Genomic DNA, 20004 nt, shown 5'->3' with positions numbered 1-20004 from the left:
CTCATTGCGCGCAGCGCGTTCCCTTTGCGTGGCGCTGATCTTGCGGTACAATGCATTTCATTTTCCCTTTGTTTGCTGATTGGGTCTGTGAGTGGCTCAGGTTGTCTACCTGCAGTGCTGAGCTCGGTCTCATTTCACCATCCACCTGGCAGTCAGCTCAATCACACGCGGGCCCTTTAATCATTAACTTTTACTGCTGCCAGTGATTCTGTTTGATTCCCAGCCCGCAGTGCTGAACGGCTCCTCGGTGATAATTATACAAGCTCGCCACATAGTCGTCCAGGCGCCTGTGTCATAAATGGAATTGCTCCTCTTTCAGACCCCCGAGAGCGCGGCCCGGAGCGAATTAGCCATTTCATTTCTTGAGCAAACACAGGTTGCAAGTTAGTCTTGGCCGGTTTATGTTTAGCTCCCTCCCACTGCGTTTCATCAGCCTCTATCGGGACAGCCAAGGTGTATTTGCCATTGTCACCCCCCCCCCCCCCCCCCCCCCCTTTAAGAACAACTTCTCCTCACATTCCTCCATGACAGACGTGGTATTATTTTTCTCTCATTCAGTCCATGCAGCATTCTTCAGACGTCTCCAGCTTCTTGTGGCTTGTCTGATTGCGTTTGATTCAGCACATGCAAACAAATACGCCGTACTCTAGCTGAGGGTTAGACTACATCTCTCAGCGAGGTATTGATTCAGCCACGCCTCCAGTTGATGCATCTCAGTGGACTCTGCGGGGAGGAAGGACTCGGGGCTGAGCGCAGAGGAGCGTCCTGCGTGTTGATGTGCTCGAGCTGTAGGAGTTGGTTAAACAATGTGTTGTCAGATTGGAGCCCTTCGCCATAATCACCACATCCAGCCTGCCGCTCCCTCACAGGCACACACCGTTTCCTCCTCATTTTCAAGGGTGTAACTGTCGGCTGTGCGCTGTGAGTCGAGTGTTTGTGACGTGATTCAGGTGACAAAGAGATCCTGTGGTGTCCTGCCACTTCAGTCCACTGCTGACTTCTCCCGCTTTCGCGGAGGGTGGCGGCGCGGGATTGATAATTTCTCCTAAAGATTAACCAAACTGAATGGACGGCTTCGCTCCCTCTTCAGCCTTCAGATTTTCTTTCATCCCCTCCATGAGATCAGGAGTGTTGCTGCATTGCTTTTACCGTATTGATTCCCTTTGAAAGCGTCCTAACGTATGATTGCTGTTTTCTTATTTTCACTTCAGCAGATGGAAGAACACATCCTCCGTGTGACAGCGGCAGTTTCAGGAGGTGGTTCTTGAGACTGGTCGTGTGAATGAATCACAGGTTTCAAAGGGGAAATTGATTATGGCGGAATCTCTGCAGCGTGAGGCCTCAGAGACAGCTGTTCCGCGTGCGGTTTCTCGCCCTGAGTTTCGTCATCCGCCGAGCATATTTCCGCCGACCAAATGACATTCGACAACAACAACAACTTTGAGGCTCCTGAAGGATTCGTTACAGCGGGTGTGAGCAATCAGGGCTGTCGGTCTAATTAAAGTTAATTGCAGTCAGGATCGCGGGAGCAAATTGCACTTGTTTAATTTTCTGCTGGAACCAGATGGAAATTTTTAGCATGTGATTTATTTATTTATTTTCTGTGCTTGGCGTGACACATACCCCTGTGTGATTCTGATATAATGGGACCTAACACTCATCATCGTCCGGTCACTTCTGGTGTTGACAAGTGCAAAATATTTTGTCCCTGCGTCAGGAAGACCAGGCTGTTTGGTCCTGGGAGGAAATCCGACATTAACCTCTTTTGAAGTGTGATTTTTCTCACGTGTAACTGGTGCCGTGTCACCTGTCTGAATCTCCTCATCCTCTGTATGATGGCTGAAGATCAGCAACTTGTAACTTGAGGTCTTTTTTGTCCTTAGCATCATTTTACCTCTGATGTTTCAGTCTCATTGTGCCTTACACCCAGCTGTTTCTCATTTTCAGTGTTTCTTATTGCTTTTTGATGCTCTTATCCACTGTAATACACTTTGAGATCGTTTACTTGACGTGAGGCGCTCTTTGAATATCATCTATTCTTATCCTTATTATTCTAAGCTCTCCCTCTGGTTTCCACAGGGAGATGGTGAACGCCTGGTTTGCTGAGCGCGTCCACTCCATCCAGCCGTCTGCCTCCAAAGACAGTCCTTCCCCGCAGCAGCAGCGAGCCCACCAGGCCTCCGCCGACCTCACCCTCTCCTCCACCTCGTCCAACCTGCCGCCGGCCCTCTGCCTGCTGGACAGCTACAGCCAGCCCGCGTCCTCGGCCCCCAGCCCGGCCCCCAGCACCCCGACTCGCAAAATCTCCGCCTCTGAGTTCGACCGGCCGCTCAGGCCCATCATCGTGAAAGACGCCGAGGGCTCCCTGACGTTCTTGATAGACGCCGACCGCGAAGCTGTCCCCATCCGGGGCTCCATCATGGGCGAGGGCGGGGGAGGCGACGGAGGCCGGGGCATCGGGGCCGGGAGTGGCAGCGGGAGCGACCGCTGCGCCCGGCTGCTGGAGCTGGTGAAGGAAGTGTCGAGTCATCTGGACGTGACAGCACTCTGCCACAAAATCTTCCTGCACATCAACGAGCTGATCGCTGCAGACCGCTACTCGCTCTTCCTGGTAGGGGAGGGTGGGGGCCAGGGGGGGTGGTGGGAGGGCGGGCACTGGTCCAGTTTAAAAACTCTGAGTGGTTTAACTGGAGCGCTCGGAAGGGAGGACAGCGAAAACACTCGGCAGTTTATCCTGAGCTGCTGGTGGAACAACTCTTTGGTCTTCGCTGTTAGAGTAGTCGTAGCAGTAATAGTGCACTTCAGCCACACTCATGTCAGAGTCTGTTTCACTTATAGTCCCATAGTGTTCCGCTTTATAAAGTTTTTGGCCAGCCACAAGTGTGATACTTCTGAAATCCCACTGCAGACGTCATATAGACCCTTCACACAAAGGGCCTGCAGAAATGTTGAGCTCTTTGTGGGCAAAAGTTTTTTACTGGTGGGCCACAATGGCTTCTAAAATGTGACAGAGTCAATGTCAATTGAAAATGAACAAAAGCAGTTAGCATAATATCAGTGTCCTTGAAGCCCCACGGAATTTGGCTCTTTTTTGAAACAACTCTTAAAACAATGAAAAAAATGCATGATATGCACCTATTTTATGACTTACTTACTATTGATATAATTTCTTCAAGTTTGGTGGGCCGGATTAAAAATCTTAACAGGCCGCATATGGCCCCCGGGCCGTAGTTTGCCCATGCCTGGTTTAGAGCCTCCTCTCAACTGATTGATAAAAAACAAGGTGGTCTCAGAGGGTGGAATCCGCACTCATCCCCTCCTTGTCGCTAACCTGGGAGAGCTATCGATGCCCTTTGTGACATCACAACTTGGTGCTGTCTCAAACTGCCCACACACTTTCTAGAATTTAAAGCAAGGAAAAGAAGAAAAGGATTTCCCCCCCCCCCCTGATTTCTTAGGGGTTCGCCCACAAACTAAGGGCTTATTTATGATGGAAAATTGGTAAAAGGACTTTTTTATGCTTTATATAGAACATTTAAAGGGCAAAGTGGAACTCTAAATTCATTAAACTACTCTGTTACTCATTCAGGACCACTAACCTTCAGATAAGTACTTTAAATAAGTACTTGTCTCAGTCATAGTGCCTCATTAGTGGGTCCTTTAAAAAGGTACTTTTTAGAATCATTTTTAAACCAATAGCCATATTTTTTTTTTTATAGAGGCACTCACTTAATGATCAATTATTTTGCACATCTTTGGAAAACTGAATGACTTAAAAACAAAATTAGATTCTCCTAAATGAAGTGATTTGTGCTTGCGACCCCAGGTGGGCGAGGACAGCTCCAACAGGAAGTTCCTGGTCAGTCGCCTCTTTGACGTTGCCGAAGGCTCCACGCTGGAGGAGTCGTCCAGCAACTGCATCCGGCTGGAGTGGAACAAAGGCATCGTGGGACACGTGGCAGCCACGGGGCAGCCTCTCAACATTAAGAACGCTTATGAGGTGAGGATGTCGGTGTGCACGAGGAGGAGCCAGGAAACTGACAAAAGCTACTGTCGTTGCGTGCGTGTGTGTGTGTGTGTGTGTGTGTGTGTGTGTGTGTGTGTGTGTGTGTGTGTGTGTGTGTGTGCTGAGACAAGTGGCTTTTTGCTTGGGCTGGTTTGGATGGTTCTTGCTGACGGAGCACTGAGTGGATGGGCAGGAGAAGGCGTGTCAGAGAAGGGCAAATAGGTCAAGATGCTCCTCCAGAGAGTTTCAATTCAGCACTCACACACATGCCCCCCCCCTCCACCCACCGTCCCTCCCACACACACAGACCCACGGACATATGCACAGAGGCACATGGATCTCTGCTCTTCAGTGGCAGATCCGTATTGGAACCCGTGGTGGTGTCAGATGACACTGTGACCCCTGGAGGTTTCAGCACGCTGACCTTCTCAGCGATCAGGTTTCAGCACAATGTCACTCTCCAACGTCAATCAATGAGGAGACCCTCACCGGACGTCTGTCACCAGCGCTGTTGTTTATATTCTGTAACATCAGGCTGAGTGAACCGCAAACTATAACTTACTCTCGCATTGAATCCGCTGTCGTACAACTTGAAATGCACAGCGGTGAAACGGCCGATTTTGCCCTCAAGCGAAAAGTGACAAAACTGTAAAAATGTTGGCATTTAACTTCCTGATGTGTGGAACTTTCCACACATCTGGAAGGGGAAAAATGTCCCAGTGAGCAGAAACAGACACCTGGCTGAGAAGATCATAACTAACCTGGGAAGAATTTCTGACATCAGAAAACTGATTTCCTAAACTGCACATCCTCTGCGTACTGGTGCAAGTGAAAGATGGAAAAGATGGAGAGCTTTTTGCCTTTTCTGAAAAAGTTCACACTGACATGCCGGGGCCACGTGTTACTGTTAAAACATGGTCAACTTCTGTGAATGTAGAACCTCTATGGGTCACCATAAAAAAGACACATTACGTAGGTCTGGCAATAAGCAACATGTTGCAATATGTAAGGCTAACTTTATCCACGTAAGCGGCAAAAAGTTGTTTTCAGAACGTATCAAAGAAAATTGTAGTCAAAAGAAAATTGTTATTTAAGTAATATTCTATTCTATTCTATTCTATTGTTCTAATAGAATAAATATGTAAATAAATACATTTAAGCTATTATCCTTCAAAACCATCGTTATATGATTGCAGGAAAATGCTGTAGTTGACGTTTACTTTTTTCTGTCAAGATGGAGCGGACAGAAATGTAGTTATTGCACAATCAAATGTGCGCGTGTGTATATGTGTGCGCGCGTATGTGAGTGTGTGCGTGCGTTTCTGGCTGCACACGCAGTGTGTCCCGTCCTCTTGAGGTGTTATGAGTGTCTCCAAAAAGAAGCAGATGTCTGGGTGACGTTGCGAGTGTGTGGGAGGAGGAGTTCACGAGAGGGCAGAAAAGGCCCGAGATATGAAGTTGGAAAGAGAGAGAGTGTGTGTCTGTTTCTGTCTGCGAGCATGCGTGCGTGTGTGTGTGTGTGTGTGTGTGTGTGTGTGTGTGTGTTTGTGTGTGTGACTGGCTGGAAGAGATTTCGTCCAACGGTTGCCTGCCAACCACAAGGAGACGTTGATGATGTGACTGAGAGAGAGAGAGAGAGGGAGAGAGAGAGAGAGAGAGAGAGAGAGAGAAAGGCAGCATGGGGAAAGAAAGAGGCGGGAAGGAGACGATGATGTGTGTGTGTGTGTGTGTGTGTTTGCGGTGCGATGGGTGGGTGGGAGGGGCCTCTTGTGTTCAATTAGCTCGCTGTTTCTGCATTTGAGGAGTGTGTGTTTGTGAGCAATGAAATAAAGAGCTTTTGAGTTTGCTTGTTCTGTTATGTGTTACACAGACTGCATGTGCAGACAAGACTGTGTGTGTATGTGCACGTGTGCTTGCCGCCGCTGCAGAACCCGATACTGCTTCCAGGAAGCGCATGTGCGTCATCTGAGGGACTCCCCAGCTCTCTGATTGGATGGCAATTTCCTCATTAGTGTGCTCAGGATGACTCGATTTGAGAAACCTGCCGCCCTCCCCTCCCCTCCCCCCAACCCCCGCCTGCCTGTTCAGATTAGTTTGACCCTGTGCAGGCTGCCATAGCTAAAGTGTCAGGCGGAACCCACTTTACACACTCGCATGGGAGGGTCAAATGCCTGCAGCACCTTTGCATCACCAATCTCCAGGTCACCTCAGCGTAGAAGGGTTAAGTCGAGGCAACTGGACCGGTTTGTTTCCTCGGCCTCACTCCTTCCTCTAAATGGACGGACGGATGGATTGATGGATGGACTTTACTCCTCTACACTGTAATGAGAGGCTGCACGACACATCATAGGTTGAGCTGCAGCGAAAAAAATAGGCAGTTATTTTGACAGGGTGTTTTGATTTCACGTCGCTCTCTCTGCTGGACTGGAAAGACTCTCTGAAGGTGTCATTATTTCTGCAGGACCCCAGGTTCAACGCCGAGGTGGACATGATCACCGGCTACAAAACCCAGAGCATCCTTTGCCTTCCGATCAAGAACCAGAGGGACGAGGTAAGCGCAGCTGACACTCAGTCACTGACACTGTCGTGTATTGTGGTCCGGTAATGACGTGCAAAGATCCTGTGGCCATTATTTCCATTGTCGGGTCTTGCTTCTTCTTCTGTCAGTAGGTCGGCCTCGCCTGATTTGATGATATCCAGGAACGAGAAAAACACGTTTTCACCTGTTCTATGCTTGGACAGGGACGCAGTGTGCACAAATATAGATTTGCATTAATTATTTATTAATTAAATGGTAAATGGACTGCACTTATATAGCGCTTTCCAGTACTTTCATGGTACCCCAAAGCACTTTACAATGGCCTCACATTCAACCATTCACTCACACACTCATACACCAATGGCTGGCTGCTGCCATGCTAGGCGCTGCCAGCCCCACTGGGGGCAATTTAGGGTTAAGTGTCTTGCTTACTAATTAATCATTGATACACTCCAACTATTGACCCTGATTTTCCTCAGAAGCTGAATTTCCCCACAAATCAAAAGGTCCTATCTGTACATAACATAAAAAGCAAAATGTTTCCAGTGATACACAGAAAAAATAGCATGTCATATTCTTCAATGAAAGATTTATTTCACCATTTGGATTGCAGTCTAGGCAATGGCATTATCGGTAGCACAACAAAGAGTTTTTTTTTGCGTATAATGGGGCCTTTACAGTGCTACTCAAAATAAAAACTCGTCCACATTAATCAGTCAGCTTTGTGTGTGAGTCAATCCTTTTTAATCACGTGCGCCAAACTGTTTCTGCCAAAGCGTCTGAGACGTGCTCTCCTCCCGATGCTTGCAGGTCGTTGGAGTGGCTCAGGCCATCAACAAAAAATGTGGAGAGGACGGTGCCTTCACTGACCAGGACGAAAAGGTTAGCATCGACTCATCTAAAGCCACATGTCATGAATCCAACCATGTTATCAGTTAGCCGAGACGGAAGGTCAGCCGCCCTGTGGCTTCATTCATCTGAGCGGCTGCTTCCAGATGTGAGCCATCACCCTCCTCCTCCTCCTCCTCTTCGTCCTTCTCCTCCATCATCTCTTTCTCCTCCAGGTTCATTGAGTTATGTCAGACAGCCAAGGCTCATCCCCGCTGTAATTTTCTTTTTTGTATTTACGGCTCCAATAACGTCCCGCTTCCCCCCCCCCTGCCAGGACTTCTCGGCCTATTTGGCCTTTTCGGGCATCGTCCTCCACAACGCGCAGCTGTACGAGACGTCACAGCTGGAGAACAGACGCAATCAGGTGGGTGGCTCTTAGATCGTTTACATGCGCTGACGGAGATGTCGTTCTGTCGGTGAATGTTTGTGTGTGTGTGTGTGTGTGTTTGCAGGTGCTGTTAGACCTGGCCAGTCTCATCTTTGAGGAGCAGCAGTGTCTGGAGGTGTTACTGAGGAAGTTTGCGGGAACCATCCTGTCCTTCATGCAGGCGCAGGCTTGTACCGTCTTCATCGCTGACGGAGACTCAATGGTCAGAATCACACACACATTCACGCACGTGCATTTGTACGGGCACACATGTGTAACGTTCACACCTGGTCATGTAATACTCTGAAGCCATCGTTATAAAACCCTCACACTGACTTACATCAGAAGACCTGCTACTCATGGGCAATGCTTGCCAGCTAGAAGCCCTTAAACCAGCTTTAAAGGTTTCTCTTGTACCTAATTAGTGAATACTAGAAACACGTGTTCAATATTATCATTCCTATTCCTATTCCTATTGTGGGCACCAGAGGTGCGCCTGCTGTTCCAGCTCCAACTTTATCAAAGGCTGAAGCTGATAGCGCAGCCAGCGTTATGTTGTATAAATAGTTCATGAATAATGAGTGATTTTGCCAAGACAAGGCGACGGTTTCTGAGAGCTGTGCACTGCATACGTTATTCTGCAGGCACGTCATTGTCCACGCGCACGTTATTGTGAGCATTCCAAACAAAGCTATCAGCTGACAAATGGGCCGTGATTGGAGGCAGATAGGAAATAAATGAAAGTTAATGTGACTGTGCAGAACCGGAGCGCCACAAAGGTTTGTCAGAATCACTGTCAGCCCCACTTCCATCCCATGGTAGTCATCTATGCCAGCGTTTTTCTTCGTAAAGCTTTGGTATGTTATTGAATTTTAAATTTACCGCAGTAAGAAGGTCATGGGTTGGATCCCCTGGTCTGGGGCCTTACTGTGTGGAGTTTGTTCCCTGTGTCTCCAGCTTCCTCCCACAGTCCACAAACATAGAACGTGAGACGAATCGGGAACTCTAAATTGGCCGTAGGCACGAGTGCGAGTGCGAATGGTTGCTTGTCTTTCTATGTGGCCTCCGATAAATTGGCAACTTGTCCAGGGTGTAACCCGCCTTCGCCTGAAGACAGCTGGGATTGGCTCCAGCACCCACTGCAATCCAGAGTGCAGGAGAATCAGGTATATAGAAAGTGAATGAGTGAATGAATGATGTTAATGTTTTAGAGGAATCGTAGAAAATAAAATTAAGATTCTATGTCTTTGCTGATTTTCACTGTGAAGTATATTAATAGCGGCGACACGGTGGCGCAGTGGTTAGCACTGGTTAGCACTGGTTAGCACTCACAGCAAGAAGGTTGTAGGTTCGATTCCGGGGCCTGGGACCTTTCTGTGTGGAGTTTGCATGTTCTCCCCGTGTCTGCGTGGGTTCTCTCCGGGTTCTCCGGCTTCCTCCCACAGTCCGAAAACACGCATGTGAGGTCAATTGAACATTCCAAATTGTCTGTAGGTGTGCATATGAGTGTGAGTGGTTGTTTGTCTCTATGTTGCCCTGTGACGATTGTCCAGGGTGTCACCCTGCCTTCGCCCTATGACAGCTGGGATAGGCTCCAGCAGACCCCCAAGACCCTGACATCGGGAAGAAGCGGGCATGGGAAATGAATGAATGAATGAGTACATTAATAGGTTTTATCCAAACAGAAATTTCTAACAGAATTGATCCCCAAGATAAATAACTAAAGACACAAGCAAAAGCAAATACTCTTTAATGCTAAAGGATTTACTTCAACAAAGACTGACCCCAGCTGTCAGCTGGGACTCTGACAGCAAGGCACTCGCAGGGTATGGTCACATGACTACCAGGCAGGTCCAACGGGCTGAATTTCTTGCTAAAAAAGTAAACAAACACTGATTTTTTTTTGCAAAACAACAGCACCAATAATGATGATAACAATAACAATTGTAAACAATAAAAGATTATCCTACAGTATTAATGTCTTCACAGCATTTCACCCACAAAAGTTGCAATTTGAACTTCAATTCACGCAACATATTATAATCCACCACTGGGGTTCACGTTGTATTTCGTAATGAACTACACACACTCGACCATCTGTCAACATTGCACACCCTCACAGCAAATCACCAGGCACTTAATTCAAACATTCCACTGACACATCCAAATAATTGGCGCCACACTAAACAAACTGAATGAAATAAAGTTGAGCAGATGGAAGTGAAAATAGGCCTCTGCCATTGTAATGACTTCTGTCGGATGGAACTCCATTCATGCAAATGAAAGGGTCCTATCTAGAGAGAAGCAGCTGGCAGTCGTTCGATGTGACTACAGTTCATTACACACACACACACACACACACACACACACACACACACACACACACACACACACACACAGTAGATGCATGAGTCGTCTGTGGCTATTTATGTTTGTTCAGCCTTGTACTTGACTGAGAAACACGTGCACACAGTCAATGAGCTGTCGCATGCACAGCCAACATCCTGTTAGGTGCATTTCTTCCGATAATAATTTCATTCCAATCTATAATTTATATCTAATGATGAACCTGTCCCATCATTACATATCAATTATTGTCGATATGAAACATGTTTGACATCTGAAGCAACCAGGCTTTGTTGTGAACATAGAAACTGTAACGTCACATTCAGATTTAATTCAAAGGCAAATGATGTAGACATAATGTACATCATGTACACATTTATATATATATATATACATACACACACATATATATATACACAAATATATACATATATATATGTATATATATATATATATATATATATATATATATATATATATATATATATATATATATATATATATATATATATATATATATATATATATATATATATATATATATCCAAGTAATTTCTCTCTATGCACCTTATAATCCTCCACCATCAAATGCATATATATGTATATATATATGTCTCTATGCACCTTATAATCCTCCACCATCAAATGCATATATATATATATATATATATATATATACATATATATATATATACATATATATGCATTTGATGGTGGAGGATTATAAGGTGCATAGAGAGAAATTACTTGGATGCTAGTTACTTATGACTTAATGTTCACATCACACATTAGCAGGGCCAAAGAGAATGTCATGTAAAATACTTCCTGACTAAGACTGGCAGTTCAACACGGCAACAAAATTCTTTTTTTTTCTCTCTCTGAAGGCTGTCTAACAGCGAGTCTCTGCCTGAGGTCGGAATCATCTGGTTTCGCTGAGTTCTGTTTCCGAGACGAGCCGCAGGAGGAAAACTTCACATACTGGTTCTTAGTGAGGCAGCAGATGTTCACTTTCCCCCGCGTGACCACATGGCGGTCTTTAATTACTAAATGCGCTCGTCGTCTTACGTCGCAGCAATTTAAAGGCAACTTGAGCTCGCTTAAAGTCACTATGCATTTCATCACCGTTGTGCTTTTTTAGAACTTTACAATGCAGCGCAGCTCAGTTCAAGCTAAGCCTTGCAATAACTTCTTTATGGTTCTCTCGTTTTCCTATGCAATTGATACAAATAACAAACGATTAATTCAAGGAACGTTTGACACCTGGACACATTTATTGCTACACACAACTCCCAGGGTCTTTCAACACTGGTGTTCTGGCTGTCACATAATTGTAACCAAGTACAACACATTGACAAGTTGTCCAATAAGCGGCTGATGTGTGGCTGCCCCATGACATTATTGTTTGACTTTGTCCATCATGAATCTTTTTCGCTAATGCCGATCTAAACACGTGTGGTGTCGTGTGGAGTGTTGACTCTCCGTTAGGCAGGATTTATTTCAATGACAGTCACACGCTGTCATTTCAAATCATCCGCAGCGATGCCCTGAAAACCAAGTCTCTACTTTGACCCGAAGCAAACTTTTTCCAAATTTAGATTATTATTCTTTTTTTTTAAAGTCTGAACCTCATTTTCAGCCCAACATGTGGATTGTCACGGAGAGCCATGATGAAGCCGCAGCGTCTCGCTCCACTGCACCTGTTTTTTTTCTCCCACATCTTCTAAACACTGCCTCGGCCTTGAAAGCAGCTTCCACAATTGTTTGACTACAGAATTTATAGATGGACCCAAAATGCTGTGAAAGTGGATTAAATGAAAGGCAGTTTTTAAATCGCATTGCCTGCAGCAGCGTGCGCCTCTGCAGATCGTTTTTTCTTTTATATATGGGTCAGATTGCATCTGCCCCCAAGTTTTTCTACTTTCGCTTCAAACCACTGCAGACAGATTTTAAATCGCAAAATTAAATTAAAAGAAAAATAGACGCCACAGATATTCTGAGAGCCAAGATATCGTCTAACAACAAGAATGACGTGGCAAGAAGAAAGTCACTGTTTAAATACTTAACCTTCCTTTTTTTTGTTAATACACTGACTAAAGATAGGTTAGCCCAAAGCTTGTATGCCTTGGATTCTGCTTCATCCTGAAAACAGGATGTTGCTGTGATTCTGTGTTTTACACATTTCAAAACAATACCTGTATTATTATTTTTTTTAAGTTATAAGAATAACATGTTTTGCAATCACTGTGTTTTACGAGCTGAACTGCACTTGCTTTGTGACAGCCCACTTTGTTTGTCCGTGCAGATGCGTGTGTTTGTGTGTCAGTGTCATGACCCTGGGGTTGCCAGACCAGCTGTCTCCCTTTCCCTCCGCCCCGTCGCTCTCTCTCTCCTCCTCCTCCTCCTCTGCCGTCTCTCCTCGTACTAAACATTTACTCTTCGATGGGGAACTTTTACTGGCCCTCTCTGTCAGACAGCCGACTGTACACACTTGTCAGCTTTAAAACGTCTGTGGTTTCTCAAGAGGGACCAGGGCTTCTGCAGTTTTCGAACTCTCCTTCCTCAAAAGAAATGATCTTTTCTATAGGAAGGCCAGCAAATGACACCGTGGGCCCTCGACACCTGAACGCAGCAGCGGTTGACCCCTGACCTGCACTGGCTCAACGCTGTCCTTGCTGCCTGTGCATGTGATAGTTTTTGAAACGTCTGCATAGGCCTCGCGCTCGCCTGTGTAGCCTATTCTGGGGGGCGTTTTGGGTGTGCGCCTAATGGACTGTGGTAAAGTGCGCTGGCATTGGTGCCAAGTGCGTGAACGTGTGTGTTTTTAGTGAGTTACGTGATGGAGTTTGACACTTGGCTCGCCTCTCGGAGTGTTTTCTCCTTTCGAGCTGTTTAGCTGCGCTGCAGAAATAATTCTTGGATTGGCTGCGGCCGTCCAAAAACATCATGCAGTGGTTGTGAGTGTGTGAGCATGTTGTAACGCTGCAGCTGTTTAACCACCTGCTGTTTGTCTTTTACTTTCCTTTGCTTTGCTTTCCTTTCTCTTTCTCTTCTCCTACCCTCTTGTCATTTCCTTCCCTTATCCTCGTTTTCTTCTCCTTATCTCTTTCCAGTTCCCGCCTTCTTATACTGTCTGTCCTGTTCTTCCCACTTTTTGTTTCTTCTCTTTCAATTTCTTTCTTTCTTTTGCCTCGCCTTTATTTCCAATGCTGGTAAAGTCAATGCTTTTGGTTTGTACTGAAGTCGTAGAACCAGAAAAGACATTCTTCTCCTGACTATGAATCCCACTACTCCACTAATGTTCTCATCCAAGAGATGTTTCAGAACAAAGTCAATGTCCATCAAAGCGTGGGCAGCAATGGTAAAAAAAGGGTTGACAAAAGATGCTGTCACAAATAAATTATGGCAAATACAGTATGTAAAGCATTACTTGTGTTAAAATCCAAACTATATTGATGCAACATTAAATCCAAACTCCTTCTAACGGTCTCTGCTGTATTTACTATTGACAGCAAATGCTCCCTCTATAACAAATCAGGGAGGTCACTGCATCAGATTCCCGTCTTTCGCTTCTCCGCTACTTTGACCACAGTCATTTATACCATCTGCATGATTTATTCTGGAACAATAAAAAAAAAAACAAGGCATAATGTGACCAGTTCATAAGTGTCTGCAAGCAGAGTTGGTCGTCACGGACGCTGAATGTTTCTTCGCTCCCCTTTAACATATGAAACCATGCAGCTCCAGAGACCATAGGAAAAACAAGCCTGATTTATTCCAATATTCCTCTACACAGGGAGAAATTCCATTGTCCCGTGTCATCCTGTTATAAACCTTCCGCGCTGCCAGAGACCCCAATAAATGTCATAACACTGCTAGGTTCTTTTTTTCTATTTAAAAGTGTTTTTTATTACCTTCACCTAGATAGACTAGGGTTCGTTTCTAGGACAGAGTGAAGATGTGCTCTCGCATGTGTGTGTGTGTGTGTGTGGGCACAAAAAGTGTGTGTGGGAGGCTGCTTTTTTTTTTTCCAAAACGAAGAGGCCTTGTCCATCCTCAACATCCTGTCCCCACCTCTTTAAAAATGGAAAAACGATCCTTTGCGAGATGCTGGGAGTACAGGTTGAACGCAAAACAAGTCCCTATAAGGGGGAGGCGGAGAGGCCAACAGGAGTGCAGGAATGCCGACATAAACTCTCCTTCTGGCAAGACATGATGGTTAATAGATCAATGTTCCTTTTGTTCCTGCTCCCAGGAGGAGTCTCAGCCCCTGGATGTTGCTTTTAGCTGTAATTGCCTAGTTGGTGGGGACGAGGAAGTTGATACGGCCAGAAAGCAAACAGGAAGCACACCATGAAAGAAGGTTTTTCGTGGTTAGAGTCCTGACCAAACTGAGATTCCACATGCAAATGTTTGCCTTCACCTGATCCTAATAGCATTAAGCCGAGTTCGGGTCTACCTCAGGCTAATAACCCACTTTTACTCTCGTTGCAGAACTCCTTCTCCAGTGTCTTTCACATGGAATATGAGGAATTGGGCGAGGTCCTGGATATCCCAAAAAGGTAATGCAAGCCCCACCAAACCCCTTATTGAATTAGGAGTGCAATATTTCCTTGAATTTGGGAGGTATTGCCTGCTTCACCTCGCTGGCCTTTCAGCCGCGCATAAGATCAAGGTCCCTTCAGCAGCATTTTATGTCATCATTTTGCCTTTTAAATTACTTTTTGATGTAGAAAAGCTGACTTGCAGGGAGGTGAGATTTATTTGAGGCAATCCCTTTCCTCGAAGTTATGAAGAAAAAAGTCCACCATGTTGCAAAGGTTGTGCGGGGGTGAAAATGAGAGTGAACTCCTAATTGCTTGTCACAGCGTTATCTGAAAATGTGACCAGCTGCAGGAGAAGTCAGCTCATGAATTTCTCAGGCTGCAAGTATTGGCAGCAGTTGTGTTTCTGAAAGGCCCCTTATTAAGCTCAGCGCACAGCATATATATGTATGTATATGTATATATATATATATATATATATATATATATATATATATATATATATATATATAGAGAGAGAGAGAGAGAGAGAAATATATATATATATATATATATATATATATATATATATATATATATATATATATACATTTTTTTTTCTTTTTTTCTTTTGAAGCAATAATATGACTGACGAACTAAATCCTTCCTTGGACTGTTCCCTTCAGGGCGCACTACAGCAGCTTGGCATGTTTAGTTTGGAAGGAGTTTTTACATGGGATGCCCTTCCTGACACGCCCCTGACATTTATCCGGGCTTGGGGACCGGCACAAGGAGGACACTCAAGAAAAGCTCATTTGGGTTGTGTTTTTAGTTTAACTTGGATTCACAAGGCGCTCAACCTCGAGGCCACTGTGGTACCAATGATACGACTGGAAATATATTGTCAATAAACCCCCCCCAGAAATCTCAACAATCCGTCATTCCCTCATTTGATTGCTTTATTACTCAGAAGATAAGTGCTTTAAGTCACAGCTCTGGGTATCATCCCTTTGGGAGGGTAGAGTGTCTGATATTTAACAGTGGCAACGCCAACCAGGTGTCTTTGTTCCATCTCAACGGTTGGTGTCGACTTTGAAGATAAGCAAGTGGTGCCAACTGCATCCTGATCCCACATTGTTATATTTATATCACCCCTGTCTACGACACATTGAATAATCACCGATCCCCAACGAGTTCGCTCTTTCTGCTGCTTTCTCCCTGTCTTGTGCAAAGGCTGTCACAAATCAACCCTATTGCTTCCAATCCAGGAAATGTAGGTCGCTGACAGGGTGTCGGAAGCCTGATCTCTCCCAGTTGACAAAATGTGGGGGCTGTGTTCCACTATTGTAATTTTCCGTGACAGAACTGTGACAGTCGCACTTGTTCAAAGTACAGTTGACAGCCCACTGCCCACTTCCTCTCTCCCTTCACTCCCTTCACTCCCATGGCCCTTCCTTTCCTTATGCAATAAACTGTAAATGTGAACATCATAGATCACTTTGTATTGCGGGGAACCTGTCGGGTTATAGTCCCAGATGGAGTACCTGAAACGACTTCTGTCAAACCTTCTGCTTTGCATTGCAGTGATGTTATTAGAAACGGCCTCCGTAGGACATTTGAAGAAGGAGTTGGAATAGCCAGTGGAACAAAACCAAGGCCTCGTCGAAAAGCCTTGTGTTTGACAGAAACAAAGAAGCAGCTAATTTCTAACAAATTGTTCAAGCTACCTCAACAAAACCTTTCAAAGCGGAAGTCAAAGCAGTGGCGTGCACGCACTGTAAATAGGTTCACTCTGTCATACGCTCACTCGTCGCGCAATCATGCTGTCATTTGGGCATTTAAAACCAAATGTGTCGGCTTCATGTGTACTGCAGCGAACTAACACAACAATATGCCACCGCTTGTGTTTTGTTCAATAAAGAATTAAGCCCGCGTCATTGAAGGTTCAGGGTCGCAATAAAGACATGCAGAAAAACAAGAGCGTAGCTGCACCGACATTGACTCTAGCTGCAGCCCAGAAGGAGTGAATAAGCTGTAATCTGATTTAAGACGCATTGAGACAGAAAAGGCTGCCCTCTGCCTTCTCTCTCTGGTCTCCAGGGTGGCCTGGCCTCCCCTGGTTGCTATGCAGCATCTAAAATTCAATCTTAATCTCAGTCTAAGTAACACAATTGGACTGTGTGTGTGTGTGTGTGTGTGTGTGTGTGTGTGTGTGTGTGTGTGTGTGTGTGTGTGCGTGCGTGCGTGCGTGCGTGCGTGTGTGTGTGCGTGCGCGCAGCCCTCTTTTGTAGGTGTCTTGGCATTAACTGACGCTATGTCCAAAAAGGAATTTAAGAACCTGAACTAGGTTTTGGTCATTCAATAATGGTTGCCAAGTTGAATCAAATCTCTTTTGTACAAAATAAAACCTCAGAATGTCGGCTTATAGCTACCGGAAGAATTAAGGAAATAAAGTGGGTGGAAAAAGGCAGATCCCAGCGTCGTCAGGGACGACACAAACCAGATCTCTGGTCTTGTCAGCTCCTCCACGCCGTGTCTTTTCTCACAGCCCAAACTCGCAGCTCTTCCTCCTCGTGTTATGCATCTGTTAATCGAAGCCTCTGCATGTGTGTGTTGAATGAAATAAATAAGAATAATGGCAAGGGCCTCCAGGCTCTGTAGCATGTTAACTTTGACCATTAGGGAACTGGGAGGCTTTTTATAGTGACACTTATTCCGAGCTGTGGCATTTTTAGCAACAAGGAAGTCTGTTTTTGGCAGGAAGTCGAACTCATGTTGATTCAACCCTGCAGGAATGGCATTTGATGTCTCTCAGGTTGACAAACGGTGCTGATTCACATTTTTTAGGTGGAGGGGTGGGGATGGGGAGGCTATTTACGGTTGAACATATTGTTGTAATTAGCCTTGAGCCTGAAAGGCATCTAAAATAAACTGTCCTTGATATGATCTTGGAAACGAGCAAAACACAAAGGAACACAAACCTTTGCCTAACTACAGTGTTGGGGCTTGTTTCAGATCTACTGCTTCTGCAAGTGCTTCAAAAATGTGGGGGGAAAAAAGAAACATTACATTTGCAAAGATGAGTGCAACATTGCTTTTATTTGGTGAAGTCACAGTGGGGCTCAGCACAGATGATAATGGCACTTGAACTCCGCTTCATTGGCATCCTTAGCTTCCTTCTCTCTTTAAGTCACCAGAGGAATGAAGAGTGAAGTGTTTCTGTCATTCGAAACACATCGTTGTGTGTTTCCATCATTCAGCAGCACACTTCATTCCCTCCCTGATGATTTCACACATACATTCTAATATAATAGTCCAATAACCTCACTAACGTCTTTAAAATGCTATATTGTAAGAACATCATTCCCCTTTATACTCTTGAGACACTTTCCAACGAAATGATTTTCTTTTTCTTATATTGTTGAAAACCTTCAATGTGTCTCACAAGTGTAAGGTGTAAAACTACAAGAAATTTTCTCAGACTATTAAAAAGGTCAAAAAATCCTTTGTACAGCATGTGCTAAGATCGAAAACAGGAAGAACACTTGTACACTGTCCACGCTTGCAAAGAAAATCATCAGAGCATCAAAAATGAATTGCTGGGATTGTCCTAAATGACAAGGTTGCTAGAAAATATTTTTTTCTAAACTTTCAACAAATCATTTTTCCCTAAATGACTGTAAAATTTAAAGGGCCTGCTGCCTTTCCCCAACTATCACTAACACGCAAATTCGGTTCCAACTAATCCTAGACTGAATAAATTGACACTGTGACACCTCCTGCGGTGACCATTCAGACGAGTTCCTCTTCCATTCATGGTTCCACTACAGATCCTGCTGTCCACCTGATGATAAATTAAATCTTTGTTTTCGCAAAGACAGTCCACCTGCTTTCATGGCAGTGTAATTGCGCGAAATTAAGATATTCCGGACTGCTTATGCATGCACAGTGCTTGAATAGAGCTGGATTCCCGAGGGCGTCTCTCCGACATCAAACAGTGAACAGAAAATGCTTGTAGCAGGCTTAAGAGGTTCATCCAAGTGTTTCATTTCACTGTGCACCATTGATGGTGATGCCGTTCATCTCTCCGCAGGGACTGCGACGTCAGTCAGATTAACTACATGTACGCCCAGTACGTCAAAAACACCATGCAGTCCCTCAACATTGCGGACGTCACCAAGGACCAGCGCTTCCCCTGGACGGTTGGCGTGACGTCATCGCTCTCCTTCAAGTTCCTTCCTCAGTTCCGTTGTCTAAATCTCACAGTTGTGTCCCCACAATGTTTCTTTGACAGGGTGAGAATCCAGACCACACCAGCAACCAGATCAAGAGTTTGCTCTGCACTCCCATCAGGAACGCCAAAAAGGACAAAGTCATAGGTACCATGGCCTCCCTTTTTACTTTCTGATGAACCGGTAAAAACAACTTGATATCAGGTCATGGCCCAGATATGACCAGCAAGTAGTGGTTGATTTACCGTGCAAGGCAGCTGGGTCTTAAAATGTACAACTGAAAGTGATGGCCGCTGCATCTGCAGTGTTGTTTGTTTTGGTTTGGTTTGTTTTTTTAAGGGACTCCCCTTTCTAAATAATTTCTTTGGGCCATTTTTTAGGCAGATACGTGGATTAAAAATGTAATGGTTTTGCTAAACACTCCACCTGGCAACTCAATTTCACTGCCAAGCCACTCAATAATATGTATGAATATTAATGGCGCGGTACTTAAACCTTCTCTGTGGTTTTCCAGACGTTCTCTGAGGGCTAAAGAGTTGCAAAAACGTCTGCGGTTGTCGGCTCAACAACGCATTAAGCTGGCATAGCGTTACCACCATTTATGACCCCACCATGAATAGCGCTGCCCCTCCATCCGTCTCAGTGATTATCATCAGCATAATTAGACTTGAGCATCTTCATTATTGGCCACGAACATGACTAATAACCACAAATGTCTCCAGGCGATCAAATGGAACATCTCCTCAGAGCCTCTTTGCTTGAAGTGTTGTGTCCGTGAAGGAGATCAAAACAGCTCAATTTGTTGTGATGAGACCTAATGGAATAGATTGGTGGAGAGTGGTTCGTTTAGCATTAGAGATGTCCCCATGTGTTGCAGGGAAACAAAAGCAATATCTTACTTCAGGCTAACCAACTGCCTCAGTGCTAAATTAAAGTATTTACCAGGGCTTTTTTTGGTTCTCCCCTCAAACATCATCTTGTGGACAGTTTCAACAAAGTATCTCTGGCTTTTTTTCTTTTTTGGTTCTATAAATTTGTCCGATCAGTAATTGTGTAAGACTGGGAGAAAAAATAAAGATTGGAAAATCTGTAAATTGTGAGCA

The 20004-nt window shown here is 44.9% G+C and overlaps 1 protein-coding gene across 5 annotated transcripts in view; it reads left to right on the top strand.

Annotated features, from left to right (window-relative positions):
- pde5ab (phosphodiesterase 5A, cGMP-specific, b) overlaps positions 1 to 20004 on the top strand; it is a 55162-nt gene that overhangs the window by 19300 nt on the left and 15858 nt on the right. For all 5 annotated transcript variants that reach the window (XM_076033901.1, XM_076033902.1, XM_076033898.1 and 2 more), the window contains exons 2-10: positions 2080 to 2611; positions 3827 to 4000; positions 6468 to 6557; positions 7356 to 7427; positions 7711 to 7800; positions 7889 to 8026; positions 14641 to 14708; positions 18763 to 18871; positions 18964 to 19048. In XM_076033901.1, coding sequence (XP_075890016.1) covers positions 2080 to 2611; positions 3827 to 4000; positions 6468 to 6557; positions 7356 to 7427; positions 7711 to 7800; positions 7889 to 8026; positions 14641 to 14708; positions 18763 to 18871; positions 18964 to 19048 — 1358 coding nt within the window. The remainder of the gene's footprint in view (positions 1 to 2079; positions 2612 to 3826; positions 4001 to 6467; positions 6558 to 7355; positions 7428 to 7710; positions 7801 to 7888; positions 8027 to 14640; positions 14709 to 18762; positions 18872 to 18963; positions 19049 to 20004) is intronic.

The sequence above is a fragment of the Nelusetta ayraudi genome, unplaced genomic scaffold, assembly GCF_046127955.1.
Source record: "Nelusetta ayraudi isolate G7.1 ecotype Tasmania unplaced genomic scaffold, CSIRO-AGI_Nayr_v1 ptg000042l, whole genome shotgun sequence".
Lineage (NCBI taxonomy): Eukaryota > Metazoa > Chordata > Actinopteri > Tetraodontiformes > Monacanthidae > Nelusetta > Nelusetta ayraudi.
This window is presented reverse-complemented; position numbering and strand designations above follow the sequence as displayed.